Consider the following 15642-nt stretch of genomic DNA (forward strand, 5'->3'; position numbering starts at 1 on the left):
AAGTCAAGGGGCAAGTCATTCTGCCTCTGCTGGGAGAGGCTTGAAGCTGAAGTCACTGCTCAGCCTTTCTCTGCCCCGATGGGGCTTTTTCCTTCCAAGAGTCCTGCATGTCCACTGAGGGCTCATAGCCGAGGAAATTTACCTCACTGGGGCGGGAGACGTACAGGTGCTGCCTTCACCCCAAGGCTTGAGTTGTAGGGTTCAGAACCATATGTAAAGCTCCCGCTTTTTCTTCCTTTCTTTTGCAGACTACTACATCAATAAGCCAGGGACTTCTGATCGCTTATTGTGCGGCAATGGATCCGATTCAGGGTGAGTGTCCAACCCATGACATAGCTCCAGCGCCCAACAATCCTTTCTCCTTCTTGTCATCAGCATTTTCTTTTTCTCTTTTTTTCCAAATATATTTTTTATTGATTTCAGAGAGGAAGGGAGAGGGAGAGAGAGAATCACTGATTGGCTGCCTCCTGCATGCCCCCTATGGGGGATTGAGCCTGCAACCCAGGCACATGCACTGACCAGGAATCAAACCATGACTTCCTGGCTCATAGGTCTACGCTCAGCCATTGAGCCATGCCAGTTGGGCATCATGAGCATTTTCTGGGCAGAGGTTGGGCTACAGTTCCTAAAGAAAATGAGGAAATGAGTAAGTCATGGCTTCTGCCACCCCAGGGCTATGGGAGAGCATGTATAAATTAGCTTCTGCTGTGTAACAAACAATCCCAAGATTTTGTGACTTAAAATACCAGCCATTTATTTAGCTCAGGATTCTACACATCTGAATGTTGTGCTGATATCAACGTGGTGTTCTTCTGGCATTGACTGGGCTCATTCATGCATATTCCGGGGCAGGTTAGCTAGAGACCAGCTGATCTAGGATGGCCTCAGCTGGAGTGGTTGGTCTCTGCTCCATGAGAGAGAGAATGGTCTCTCATCCCCCAAGGCTAGCCTGGGCTTATTCTCATGGCAGAGTCAGGGTTCTGAGAGAAGGACTGAACGTGTCTCTTGAGGCTTAGAACTGGCAGTGTAACTTCTACTGCACTCTATAGACCAAAGCAAGTCAAAGGTCAGTCCAGATCCAAGAGGTAGAGAAATAGACTCCACCTTTTGATAGGAGGAGCTGCAAGATCATATTGCAAAGGAGTGTGGATACAGGGAGGAGAATAATCATGGCCATTTTTACAAGCAATCTATCCCAGGAGGGAACTCATATATTATTAAATATGTTTTGTGTCAAATGATCCATATTTAATTATCACATGGGTCTCATTGTCCTCACATAACAGAGAAGAAACACATGCATCAGACTTTGTCATTTCAAATCTTATGGAGGCCAGACACATGACAACCAATGAGAGGAGCGGGCTGGGTGGGACCCATGGCAATGAGAGTTCACGCTCCATGTAAAGGGGGCAGCCACTGCTCAGTGCAGCCTTTGGTTGCCATGAGGGTCCACTACTTCCAACTCTTCCAACTGTTAAAAGAGAAATAAGAAATTACGATTTTTATGTGAAATCTCCCAACTGTTAACATTGGCTACTGAATCTATAAAATGTTTATATATTATGGACCCAAATATTTCTGCAAGCCAAATTCAGCCTGCAAGCTGCCAGTTTGTGAGCTCTGGATGCTACACTGTGGAGACCCAGTGTTGTGCTAGAGGCTCCGGGGACTGTGGCAGCACAGGGAGGTGATGGTGTGAGGCAGGGGAGGAGGTCAGGGAAGGTTTCCTGGAGGTGGTAGTTGAGTTGGGAGTTGAAGAGCAGGCTGGGTGAGTAAGAGTTTGAATGGAGGCCATTCCAGGGGGCAGAACGGAATGTGAGACAAAGAAAAGAGGGAGCTCCCCTCCCCCAGGTTTGCCTCCTTCTTTGACCACTGGAGCAGATGTGAGCAGAAAGAGTGCAGGAAACAGATCAGAAGGGCTCACCTCTCCCACCTCCATGGCTGGGGGCCTGGAAGATCAAAGCCCACATGACCCTACTCCCTGTTGCCCAAGTGGAGCTAGTGGTACCTGTATGGAGCTCTGCCTTAATCGGCTCACTAGGAAAACAATCTCAGATAGAGCTGAGGGGTGGGTGCAAACAGGAGAATTTGATCAACATAGGCTTCTTGGCCTCTTTCTTTTTTTTAAATATATTGTATTGATTTTTTTACAGAGAGGAAGGGAGAGGGATAGAGAGTTAGAAACATAGATGAGAGAGGAACATCGATCAGCTGCCTCCTGCACACCCGCTACTGGGGATGTGCCTGCAACCCAGGTACATGCCCTTGACCGGAATCGAACCTGGGACCCTTCAGTCCTCAGGCCGACGCTCTATCCACTGAGCCAAACAGGCTAGGGCTGGTCTCTTTCTTCACAAAGCACTTGGCATTTGGTTCTTTGGCTCAGGGAGAGAATTGTTCTGATGTCAGCTTTCATTTGCCTTTGACTTAAACTTAAAATAGGGCCCCATCAATGTCTCTTTCCAGTCTGATAGTGGCATTTCTCATGGCAATGGCTCCAGAGTAGCCCATTCACTGGGGTCCATCCATGGGTACCCCCTTAAGCTCCAATAGAAGACAGACCTCCTGTTGGGCAGGTCCTGGACAGGTAGTGGAGGAGTGGATAAGCTGGGATGGCAAGTAGAGGCCAGCTCAGGACAATGGGCAGAGTAAGTCCTGAAGGGCATGTCGTGACCAGCAAACCTGGGACCTATGCTGGCCTTCAGACAAGCAGAGCCCTGAGCAGAGGCCCACACTGACCAGGGGCCCTGTGGCAGAAAAGCCTGGGGTGTTAAGGTGGAAAACACATACTAGGGAATACTTAATGATTTTCAGCATTCTTTCACATACATCCTTCTGGTAGCATCAGGTTAAAAGCAACAGGCATTTTAATTTACATTTTATATATCATCATTACTATGCTGAAGGCATCAGGCAAGAGGCTTTGTACCATAATCTCATGTCATTCTCGGAGCAGTTAGCTGTTGATGCGTAGCAGCTACAGTGGGGTTCTACAGAAGGCATAGAAATAAGATTGCCCTCAGAGTTCACTAGCAAACCTATGGGTGAGGGGGTTCACTAGCTCCTTGGGGGAGAAAACCAAGAGGCTGACTATAAATGTGTGTCTACAATATCTGGGAACCAAGGTTGGAGATGGAATTGGGATTGATTATAATCAAGTTGCTGGGGCTCTAATCAGTTGTATGGATCCTGGGCTTGAGTGTTCACATGGACGTCTGAAATAAAGAGAGCCCCAGAGGCTGGTGTCGGTGAGGGAATCCTAGAGTAGTAGAACTCAGAATGCAGGTGTAGCATTACTGTTTCCTTGACCAGGCCAACCCACGAGAGTGGACGACAGAACCTCACATGCCCTGAGCTTAGAGATATTTGTCGACATCAACTTACCCTCTTATTAAGACAGAGAGGAGTCCAGCACTCCCACCCCAATGCTCACCAAGAAATCATCTTCAATTTGACATTCCTTTATAGGTCAGTCTCCATAAGCTACTTGACAGTTATAGTTCTCCTTCTAAATAAAACAATTAAATTATAGCATTTTAAAGCATGAGAGAGAGAGAGAGAGAGAGAGAGAGAGAGAGAGAGAGAGAGAGGAAGTGCTCAGTAGGTGGAAAATGTTTTCATTGTTATATATAATTTGTTGGTAAACTTGGCTAATGTGAGTCCTCCTTTAATGGACAATTCTGCAGGTAATGCCAACAGGCTCAAGTGTGAAGTCTGTGTTATTCATACCAGCTCTCCCACCCCTGGTGTGGACTTGCAAAGAGCTCATCACCTTATAGGGTCATGTCTGAGCAGTCTGCCAGGCCACTTCTCTGGGCCACTTCCTTCTGCATGAAACTCTGAAGTGAGAATATTGTCACCCCCATTTAATGGGCAAGACAAACTGAGACCTAAAGAAACTAAGTGTCCAAGATTATCTGGCTCATAAGAGGAGGTTCAGGCCTTGAATTCCAGTCTCCCCACAGCACCAGGCTGCCTTGCCCCCAATAAACAGGGTGCTGTGCAATTGATGACCTTCTCTGCTCTTGTTGCAGCCACTGCCCTAAAGGTTATTTCTGCATGAAAACATCTGACAACCCAGATTTTAACTACACCAGCTTTGATTCCTTCGCTTGGGCTTTCCTCTCACTGTTCCGCCTCATGACACAGGATTCCTGGGAGCGCCTCTACCAGCAGGTATTGATCTGCATGACCCCACACAGCCTTGGTTGAAGGCGAAGGGGTCAGCTTCAACATGGCTACATTTTTCCTGGAGGAACCTGACAATGTCAGGGGCCCATCTACTCTGGGCACATGTCTCTCTTCTTTCTCTTGAATCTGCAGACCCTGAGGGCTTCTGGGAAAATCTATATGGTCTTTTTCGTGCTTGTCATCTTCCTGGGATCTTTCTACCTGGTCAACTTGATTTTGGCCGTCGTCACCATGGCCTATGAGGAGCAGAACAAGGCGACCATGGATGAAATCGAAGCCAAGGAGAAGAAGTTCCAGGAGGCCCTCGAGCTGCTCCGGAAGGAGCACGAGGTTTGTGAGGGGTGGAAGCTTTGTGAAGTCTGAAGGCTGTACAATCTTAGGCGGAGGTTTGGACCAGTCCCTTAGGTTAAGGCTCTTAATCTCAGGAACTTTAGGAAGATTCATCTTACCTCAGGGACTGGCTTACATCGTGTTTTCTTTTTTTTAAAATATATTTTATTGATTTTTCACAGAGAGGAAGGGAGAGAGATAGAGAGTTAGAAACATAGATGAGAGAGAGACATCGATCAGCTGCCTCCTGCACATCTCCTACTGGGGATGTGCCCGCAACCCAGGTACATGCCCTTGACCGGAATCGAACCTGGGACCTTTCAGTCCGCAGGCCGACGCTCTATCCACTGAGCCAAACCGGTTTCGGCACATCATGTTTTCTTAAGAAGAAGAAGAAGAACCTGAGTGAAGAAGTTAGATAAGTGATTTATTGATGGTGCCCTCAGAGAATGGACAGTGAAGGAAGCAGAATAGGGTAGAGTAAGAATTAAATGAGAAAGTAGCCTCAGCTAGAGACTACATTTGGCCTGATCCCATGGGAACTCTGGGGCATGCTTGTATCATGCTAACTTGAAGCAAGAGGGCCCGCCTTTTGTACCCTCATACCTGCCCCAGCCAGATGTACAGTCAAAGGAAACTTCCTGCAGGACGCTGCAGCTGTGAGCCATTAGCAGCAAACACTCCAGCAGCTGGAGATGAGTGTCCTGACCGGGTAAAAGGGATCTGGACAGGTCATCAACAAGGTCTCCTTTGAATAAGAGAGGTGACCCAGAGGTAGGTCTTCCTGCCGTGTCTCAATCCCACCACCATCCAAGTCCGCATCCTGACTTCCTCTGTTTCAGATGCCTTTGGCTCTGTGACACCCCATGTCTGGGGGACACATGTACGCTAAGCTCAACCAGAAACTGTTGGCTACAGCCGCTGTTCTCTCTCCTCAGATGCTGGCAGCAATGGGGATTGACACCGCCTCTCTCCACTCCCACAGTGGATCACCTTTATCTTCCAAAAGAGCCACTGAAAAAAGGCACAGAATGAAGCCAAAGGTGTCAGATGGCTCCACCGATGACAACAAGTCACCACAATCTGAGCCTTACAACCAACGCAGGATGGTAAGGGGCTCAGGTTTGTGCTCTAAAGATTACCCACCGTTGCAGCTGTTGTATACGTCGGTTTGTAACAGGGAGCTAGCTGGAGGCGCAGACCTTGGGAGGCTGTTTTAGTGAGCCAGCCCCCAAAACTGTGGCCTATACCAGGGCAGGATCATTACGGATGGGAAAAGATGGTGGATTATAAAGACTTTGATGGGTAGGGATGGAATCAACAAGACTGGGACCGTGGAGTGTGGAAAAAGTAGAGGAGTTCGAAATGACTCCCGGGTTTCAAGCTTGGGCAATTAGATGGGTGGTGATTCTAAGTCAGGAGCACCGGAGGAAGAAGCTAAGTGTGTTGGAAAGTGGTGAACCCATATTGGACACGATATCTTCCAGGTGTCTGTGGACCTGTGGTCCTCCTGAGTCAGCTTCCTTCTGACACACTCACTGCCTGCCATTCTGTAACCTGGAGGGAGGTTCTTGTCCGTGGTGCTGAAATCATTTGCAAGCTTTTTTCTGACCTCATGCCTCAGCCCCTACCGCTCAAGTGCCTACCTATTGTTGGCACAGAAGATCCCAGCACCCATCTCTGTGATAGTATCCAGTCTGGGAATAACTTGAGTACCTCACTGCAGATCCTGTAGCAGTTCTGCCCCACAGCAAGCCTCTGCCTCCCACTCTAAGATTCACGGTACTCACCAAGTTTCCTCCCACCACCTTCTTCTCCCTTCAAAGTCCTGTGTACCCCACCTATGGCCTTTCCACACGCCTGAGAGATAATGACCCCTTTGTGGTACAATAGTAACCACTCTATTAGTATGGGAAAGGGGATAAAATGGCTATTTGGGGGCCTTCTGACTCTCACTTCCTTCTCAATCTCTTTTCCTGTGCTCATCTGAAGGACATTTTACTTTTTGGAATAGCATCTGTACAACCCTCAAACTTGTGTGTGCAACAAGCACACAGACACACTCACCTGCACACTGGCCTCAGGGACACCCACACTTTAGTATTTATCAGAGTTTGTGTCCTTCCCTTCCTTGCTCTGCCTCTTGAGGAACACCTGGCATGCACAGGGCACAGTTCAGAAGAAGTTTCAAAGGGGATTTGACCAGGGATTGGACAATCAGGATGAATTTCAGCTTCAAGGAGATGTCAGTGATACTCTGGATTGGGCTTTAAATTTCCCCATAACTCAGCACCTGGATTTCCAATAATTGTTGGGTGTATGTGGTTGTCTTTCCAGCTATGCTCACCTTCCAAGGAAAAAAGAGGAACTATGTCTTGTTCATTCAACAATACTAGGTGCTTGGTATGAAGAGATTAATAAAACATGGTCTGTTTCCCAAGGACTGCCATTTGGATGGAGGTGGCAGGCATAAAAACAGATACATGTTAAATGCTGTATCAGGGACAAGTAAATGGTGTTTGGGAAATAGAAGAGGAAACACAACTCTTACAGGATTGGGCTGTATCAGGAAAGGCTTCACTGGGGGAGAGAATCATTAAAATGAAAAGTAAATAGTGAGTAGGGGTTCCTCCAGTAACTGAGGCCTGGGAGGATTTGGGAGTTATATTTTCCAGGCACAAAGAAGAACATGTACAAGCAAAGACAGGAAGATGCCATTTGGGTAATTCTTTAAAGCTACCTGGTTAATTGGAGGCCATTCAAGAAGGCATTCCCTTCCTCTTTTCCCCGGATTATTCGTGTGGTAAAGAGACCATAGGCAGTTTTTATACAAAGCCATTTTCTTACCATCAGAAGTGAGAGAATGGTTGGAGGTAGCTAGGAAAGACACAGTCAGGGTCTCAGGGAACTCGCGGGAAACTGGTTTGTCTGCTTGGATGATGCATGTTATGGCAAGTCTAATGCTTCAAATCAGGAGTCATTGCTGCCCTGGCCTGTTTTGGTCAGTGATTTAGAGCGTCGGTCCAGGAACCAAAGGATCTGGAGCTTGATTCCCGGTCAAGGGCACATAAGTCAGTTGCAGGCTCAATTCCTGGCTCCAGTTGGGGTGCGTGCAGGAGACAACCAATCGATGTGTCTCTCTCACATTGATATTTCTCTCTCTCCACCCCCTCCTCCCCCCACTCTCTCTAAAATAGTCAATGAAAAAAAATACTCAGGTAAGGATTAACAAAAAAGGGAAGTCATTGCCCACAATAGGTTAATTTTGAAATATTAATTGTTGGCTAAGGAAGCACTTCCTGTCAAATATGGGACAAAAAATTTTCTTCCTCCTTTCTTTATAGGTTTGCTTAGTGCCCAGGTGCAAATTATTTGGTTGTCCAATCTTTAATAAGTATTTATTGACTCTGCTACATTGCTTCAAAAGTGAGAAGGGTTTGTGGATTTTATGAGTCCCATGTTCCTTGGACATATATCCTAGGCAAAGAGTGCTCTGTTTACAATCTCAGGATTTCAATGATGGCTGGGAAACTTCTGTGAGTTAAGGGGATAAGTAAGGAGAATGCTAACGGACAAGATGTCTCAATTTTGGTAGTTTAGTAAATAAAAGAAATTCTTGATGTAAAAAATGTCCAAAGCTGTAAATAATTTTTTAAAATTGATATTTAGAGAGAGAGGAGGGGGGGAACAGAGAGAGAAACATTGATGTCAAAGTAACTCATCAACCAGCTGCCTCCTGCATGACCCCCACCAGGGATTGAGCCTGCAATCCAGGCATATTCCCTGACAGGGAACTGAACCAGCAACCCCTCAGTACCCGGGACCATACCCAACCAGCTGAGCCATGTAGGCCAGGACTGTAGAGAATTTTTATGAGTTTGTTTGAGTCAAATTAATGACACTTGCTGGAAAGCAAGAATCCCAACGGACTGAGGAAATGCTCCTGAAAATGGCAGTTTTCACACTTATTTTATACATCAGCATCCAAGGGGAGGATGTAAGGGGGTTCCATGGGTGGGAGATTAGGAAAAGGGGAGAAAGCAAAATTGGGAAAATCTTGGAGATTGGATAGAGACACATACTTCTTTTACATTGGTGGATAAAGGGTAGTTAACATTTACAGCACATAGAGATGGTATGTGGGAGAACAAGATATCAATCAGGGATTCTATGGTCTCATATTCTGGTGGGAGATTATGTCCTGGAAAAGGGGAATTACCCTGACATTCCAAAGGTAAGTTATCATAGATGCAAAAAGATGATAGATAGGCTCAGTTAAGGTAAAATTGACCTTTGCCAATGAAGATACTGGCCTAGGACATGACTGCCTGCCACGACTCACCTTTTGTTAGGAAGTTTTCATTCAGACCATCCTATTTCATTACATTAGGTCTCTTGCAGGCCATCCCTGAGCTTGTCAGGTGTAGTATGTGTCCCCTTTTTTGTCCACAGAAGTAAGGAAAGGGAAAATTTTCAGCAGTATGATCAGAGTTTGGTAGGAAGTCAGTGTTTAGATTTTAGAAATACCTATATGACCTATGGACATAATTGATAACTTGTTATGGTCAGGTTCCCACGATGGCCATGGGAACTAGCTCACCCAGCAACCTGACCCTCCCTGAGCTCTGGGCCTATGAATTAATTTCTTTTCTCTGGCAACTGTAGGTCACACAATTCCCTCAGAGGCAGATTTTGATGGGAAATGTTTATTGATTTGGAGGAATGTCATTATTCTTCAAGGAAATTAGGCTGTAACTCTCCCCTCATTCTCCCCATTGTCGACTATTCAAAGTTTGCCTCAAGGGATCCTGGAAGCTTATTGCATGGCAAAGCTCTTGTCTTCTCCTTTGCCGCACATGTAGGCTGAGTCTAATGAATTGTAGAACCTAATTTTCCGGTCATAAAGTGCACTGGGTCATTCAACAACCACTTTACCAAGCATGTTCCAGAGCTAGTTCACATAACAGAGTCTCCTCAGGTCACAACTTGCATGTGGAGTAGCCCGATGGCCAAAGGCTGGATAACAGATGACACATCTGATTGAACCACAAGGTTGTCCTCTAACATGTCTTTGGCCATGAGGACCTATTTGCTGATCTTAAGCACCCTATAATCTGTCATCTCTGTTGGCTTTTCCCCAGGTTGTGTCAAGAATATTTTCCCCTATCCTCCCCTCATGTTTACCTAGACGACCCCTTAGATCCGTGTCCTTCATTTGCTGCTACATGGTCATGAGAATAAGGGTAGGGAAATGGGAATGAGCAGAGCCAGGTGCTGGGCTCCAGACTGTCCTGCAGGGCGAGCTTCCAGCCTCCTCCTTTCCTGCTCCTCTGGGGCAATGCCCAGTCTTTCCTAGGCCTCACCTCTGGGAGACGCCGGGCTAGCCATGGCAGTGTGTTCCATTTCCGGGCCCCTGTCCGAGACGGCTCATTCCCTGATGGGGTCGCAGATGATGGAGTCTTTCTTGGAGACCGCGACAGCTATCGGGGCTCCCTGCTGTTGGGTGGGAGTACCAACCAACCAGGCCCTCTCCCTAAGAGCCCGCTGCCTCAAGCCACCAACCCTGGATCAGGGCATGAAGAGGATGGACACCCCCCATTGCCCACTGGTGAGCATGGACCTGGAGTCACAGAAGGCTCGGTGAGTTTGGGAGTGTTCTTTGGGGCTGCTCTCCAGTTAGAGGCCTTGGGCCACGGCGTTCTGAGTGTCACCCATGAAAGGGTCCTTTAGACTTCATTCTGCCCAATACCTCCTATTCATCCCCATTTTACTGACTGGACAAGTGAGACCCAGAAAGAGAGGTTGGGTTGACCTGCGTTCAAACAGGTTTTCTGGTTTACTCTGTAAAGGAATAAAAATTGTTTTCCAGTTGATCCCATATTTCCTTCAGTGTTTCTCTGTCCCCACTTCCTACCACTGCTTTAGAGATAGGTCTGCTTGCTCTCTGGATAAGTAAGTGAAAATGGAAGATTCTCCGCCTCCCTGGGGCTCTGTGCAAATTACTCTGGGCTTGGCTAATGGGGCCCAGAGAAATCCTAGCAGGTGCCCTGAGCAGAAGCAAAGTAGGCAACAGTGACTGAATGGTCAGCACTCAATAGAATAATCACAGAATGTAATGCCAAGCCGGGACTCCTCATTGGATGGGGAGCCATGCTAGATGTCAGCTCTCCATCCAGGTGCAGTAATGATGCTGCTAGTGTTTCTTGGTTGCCCTGGCTGGCCTCTCACACACAGCAGTTTGCAAATGGACTTGTGAGCAGACCACTGGATGGCTCTTCTGACTTGGATAAGTCTTACAGAGTTACCTCGGCTGCATCTCTGATGGGATGCCAGCAAGAAGCAGATGAAGGAACCACTCCAACGGGCAAAAGTTTAGAGGAAAACTTTCAGGGAGTGGGCAGGGCTCTGGGAGCTAAGCAGGGACAATGAGGTCCCTAGAGACCAGCCCCATGGGAAGCTGTATGTGCTGAGGCTGGAGGGACAAGAGGAAGGACCAGAATCAGGACCCGGCAAGAGCTACTGCTTTGTGTAGAGGCGGCTTCACTGAACTTGCCATCTCAGGGAGAAAATTACAGCCAGGGCCCAGCCACCGCCCAGCAGGGGGAAGCCAGATGCTAGATTCAGGGCTCCTGTCTCCTTCCAGCCTCTGATCTCCTATCTGTGCCTCCCATTGGTCAAACCCAACCAGAGCCAGAGGGTGAGGGTGATGCGTACACAGGACTGGGCAGAGAAGAGAGAATAGGTCTTTAAGGACCGACAGGAATCCCCAGCACAGAGTCCTGAAGTCAAAGCGAGTCTGCAGGGCCCCTTCAGGGGTGTCTAACCTTCTAGAAAATGCCTCATTTAAGAAACCTTATTATTGATCCCTAGATTACTACTTTCCTAGATATTCCAACTTGGATACATTTTTGGTAAATTATTTGGCTTGTGCAGGATTAAGTCTTTAAGCCCTTCTGTGTCACACAAACCTGGGTTTCAATCACAACTGTGTCATTTACTGACTGAGTCACCTTTAGCAAGTCCCTTAAGTTCTTCACACCTCCATGTCTACCCTTATAAAAAGGCTTCTAAATAGTTAAAGGTTTTAATGGAATCAGAAAGTGCCTATATTTATATACAGGAGTCTAACGAATAACTCCAGTATCTGCTAGCATCTTTGGTTGAGCCCTTATGATTGGAAACTTTCTTTATATGTATTAAGCACTTACTGTATACCTATTAGCTTCAGCCATGGTCAGTGCTCAATAAATGGTTGCTGAATTTGGGTTCTGAATGGTTTGTGCGGTGCTCAATCAGGTGCTGTGGGCTTTGGACTCCCCACATCCAGGGGATGTGGGTGATAGAGGTTGGGGCCTGGCATAGGACCCAGACAGAACTTCTGATCGAAGGCCCAAAGAGGGAAGTGTCAAAAGGATTGTGTCAGATAATTGAAAACTGGACAGTGGACGCTCACAAATGTCCCTCAGAGAGAAAGAGACTGTGTGGAATTCGGACCCGGGTTATATGTGGAGAGGGAAATGGGCCAATGAGAAGGGAGGTCCAGAAAGTCTATCGTGGAGTAGTATACATACCATGCACATTCTGTGTGAATGTCATATGCACAGCCCAGAGGACATCTCATATGACTGCCTGGCCTGCTGCTCCTCTCCATTTGGTAAAAGCCCTCCCCTACCCTGGTGCCAGGTCCCTGTCCCAGGGCAGGAGTTTGCAGAGCCTCAGGTGAGCCCAGGCCACTCTGTTAGCTGCAGACCTGGGCTCGGGCTGCACCCCAGCTCTGTGTCCTGCTCGTCATGCTTGAGTTCTTATCCCAAGTTCAAGGAGCAGCCCAGTTTCTCTGAGCGAGACTGCTGAGGGACCCAGCTTCACTGGGCAGCTCACAGCTACAAGAGACTGGCCGATAGAGGCCGAGTGAGCTTTCTTTGCCACTGAAAAACCATTAAGTCAAGTCTGGGGAGTGCCCTGACTCTGCTTGTGTCCCAGCAGGCGTCTGAAGCAGGACAAAAGAAGACTTTCTTAACAGCAGAATACTTGAATGAACCCTTCCGAATCCAAAGGGCGATGAGTGTGGTCAGTATCATGACCTCTGTCCTCGAGGGTAAGTGCTACTCATTGAAGGCCACTGTCATGAGTCCCCATGTGAGCAGCAGGGGGGGATGCCCCAACCCTGTGTTGAAGGGCACCTGTCTCTGTGTCCTGGGATCCTAAACATGCCTCTTTTTTCTGCCTTTGGCCCATTACCCTTAATCAATATGGGGTTTTTGGAATGTGGATAATTTTTCAAATAGCAACTGTGAAATACACACAGCTTGCTTTTTCATTTGTTCCCCAGAACTCTCAGGCTTCCTCCTTCCCCCGTTTCTCGTGTATTCACTCATCAGCAACTGTTTGTTGAGCACCTGCTCTGTGGATGGCATTGTTCCAGGTGCTGAGGATTCAGTGGTCAGCACGCTGGAAGCCCACCCTCATGGAATTTACATCCTGGGGCTGGGGTATACAGATGATAAGCACAGATAGGTATTCAGGTAGTGATAAGAAGTAAAAGAAAAATTAAGAAAGGAAGGAGGTGGAGAATAAGGAGTTAAAAAAGGGGATAGGTTTTTTAATATATTTTTTATTGATTTCAGAGAGAAAGAGAGAGGGAGCAATAGAAACATCAATGATGAGCAAGCATCATTAATAGGCTGCCTCCTGCACATCCCCTACTGGGGATCAAGCCCACAACCCAGGCATGTGCCCCTGAGCAGAATCGAACCCAGGACTTTTCAGTCTGCAGGCCGATGCTCTACCCACTGAGACAAATGGGCTAGGGCAGAAGGGGCTATCTTAGATGGGGTGGTTGTGGAAGACTATTCTCCCTAAATAGACCAGAAATCTGAATAAAGTAAGGGCATCAGCCTTGTGAGAACCTGGGGGAGAAGGTTCCAGACAGATGAACAGCAAATGCAATGCATTGTGCAGGAATGAACAAAATGTGTGTCCTAAGAACAAAAGCAGTTTGGGTTGGATGAGAAGCAATAGAGGGTAGTAGAGAACAGAGACCCTAGAGCCCAACTGTCTGAGTTTGCATCCTGGCTCTGCCACTTGCGGTAAGCTGTGCAGTCTTGGGGCTCCATGAACTGTTCTGTGCCTCAGTTTTCTCATCTGTAAACTAGTGAAAGTATACAGTAGGTTATAAATTCCACAGGTCAGAGCTATATCTGTTCGGCTCACAGCTGGATCTCCAGTACCTAGAATAGAAGTGCTGGCACATGGTAGGTGCTCAACAAATAGTTGTTGAATGAACAGTAAATGAGTGTGATGCACAAAAAGTGATATGGTGGGGGGCGGTAATACTAATTTGTAATGACCTAGACCAGTGGTCGGCAAACCACGGCTCGCGAGCCACATGCGGCTCTTTGGCCCCTTGAGTGTGGCTCTTCCACAAAATACCGGCTCTTCCACAAAATACCGACTTCTGCGCATGGGCCACGAAGTTTCAATCGTGCACACCCGCACATGGTATTTTGTAGAAGAGCCACAGTCAAGGGGCCAAAGAGCCGCATGTGGCTCGTGAGGCGAAAATACCGGCTCTTCCACAAAATAACCGACTTCTCGCATGGGCCACGAAGTTTCAATCGTGCACACCCGCACATGGTATTTTGTAGAAGAGCCACACTCAAGGGGCCAGAGAGCCGCATGTGGGTCGCAAGCCATGGTTTGCCGACCACAGACCTAGACTGATGAAGAGGGATTGTCATATATTCTGAGGTGGGACAGACTTCCCCTCAAGGAAGATACTATGAGAGGTAGTGATAAGTAGTAAAGGAGGTGAGGAAAGGCAGGAGAAAGAATGACATTTTTCTGGGTAAAGGTGACCTCAGGTTAGGTCAGAGGTGTTTGAGTATAGGGCAGATGAGCTGTGATCTTCTCTGGTTGAACATTATGTCCTCTATACCCATGGAGTCCGTGAAGGAAGCTTGATGCTGTCAGAATTATGGTTGGATTTACAAAGTCCACCACTTTGGGAGTGATTGTGCCTGAGAAAGTTTGGCCCAAGCCAATAAGAACTTGGCAGTTCCCCGAAGTTGGGGCAGGTGACCCACCTACGCTTGGCAAACAAGCTAAGATTTGACAGTTGTCCAAACCAGAAGACCAGAAGCAGGAGTACAGCAGTGAGCACAACCTAGTCTCTACCCTCATGCTAAGTCGGGGAGAAGGACATGGAACAAGTTACTTCTGGGGTGCTGAGTGTCTTAAGGAGAAGTACAGGGTGCGAAGTGAGATGTGGTAAGTTTAGCCAGGGGTTGGGGATGTATTCCAGATAGAAACAACAGCAAAATCCCTGAAACAAAAGAGCATTATACTTGAAGAATTGGAAAAGCTTGCTGGAGCTGGAGCATAGAGAGCCAGGAAGAGAGGGCCTTAAAATAAGGCTAGAGAGATGGACTGGGGCCAGACCCACAGGACTTCTTAGACCATATTAAGGATTTTGGACTTCATCCTAAGAGCAGTGAGGTGCCACTAAAAGATTGGCAGCAGAGGCGCTACATTTGCATTTTATAAAGGTTACTCTGGATGCATGTAGAGAAGGGAATTAAGAGGGGAATGGAGGCACTCGCCGCTCCCCGCCCCTCCTCCGCCTCCTCCCTGTGCCGCCGAGCCGGAGCCCAGCCGCGCAGCCACAGCCGCGGGCACTATGGCTTCTGGAGTTACAGTGAATGATGAAGTCATCAAAGTTTTTAATGATATGAAAGTAAGGAAATCATCTACACAAGAAGAGATCAAAAAAAGAAAGAAAGCGGTTCTCTTCTGTTTAAGCGATGACAAAAGACAAATAATTGTAGAGGAAGCAAAGCAGATCTTGGTGGGTGACATTGGTGATACTGTAGAGGACCCCTACACATCTTTTGTGAAGTTGCTACCTCTGAATGATTGCCGATATGCTTTGTACGATGCCACATACGAAACAAAAGAGTCTAAGAAAGAAGACCTAGTATTTATATTCTGGGCTCCTGAAAGTGCACCTTTAAAAAGCAAGATGATTTATGCTAGCTCTAAAGATGCCATTAAGAAGAAATTTACAGGTATTAAACATGAGTGGCAAGTAAATGGCTTGGATGACATAAAGAAACATTCAAA

The 15642-nt window shown here is 47.3% G+C and overlaps 1 protein-coding gene across 1 annotated transcript in view; it reads left to right on the forward strand.

Moving 5' to 3' along the window:
- The window catches only part of SCN10A (sodium voltage-gated channel alpha subunit 10), an 80881-nt gene that overhangs the window by 22569 nt on the left and 42670 nt on the right, over nt 1-15642 (forward strand). The window contains exons 7-12 of the mRNA XM_015568312.1: nt 246-312; nt 4038-4179; nt 4327-4524; nt 5463-5633; nt 9871-10164; nt 12508-12619. Of these exons, the coding sequence (XP_015423798.1) occupies nt 246-312; nt 4038-4179; nt 4327-4524; nt 5463-5633; nt 9871-10164; nt 12508-12619 (984 nt within the window). The remainder of the gene's footprint in view (nt 1-245; nt 313-4037; nt 4180-4326; nt 4525-5462; nt 5634-9870; nt 10165-12507; nt 12620-15642) is intronic.

Source organism: Myotis davidii, unplaced genomic scaffold (assembly GCF_000327345.1).
Source record: "Myotis davidii unplaced genomic scaffold, ASM32734v1 scaffold663, whole genome shotgun sequence".
Lineage (NCBI taxonomy): Eukaryota > Metazoa > Chordata > Mammalia > Chiroptera > Vespertilionidae > Myotis > Myotis davidii.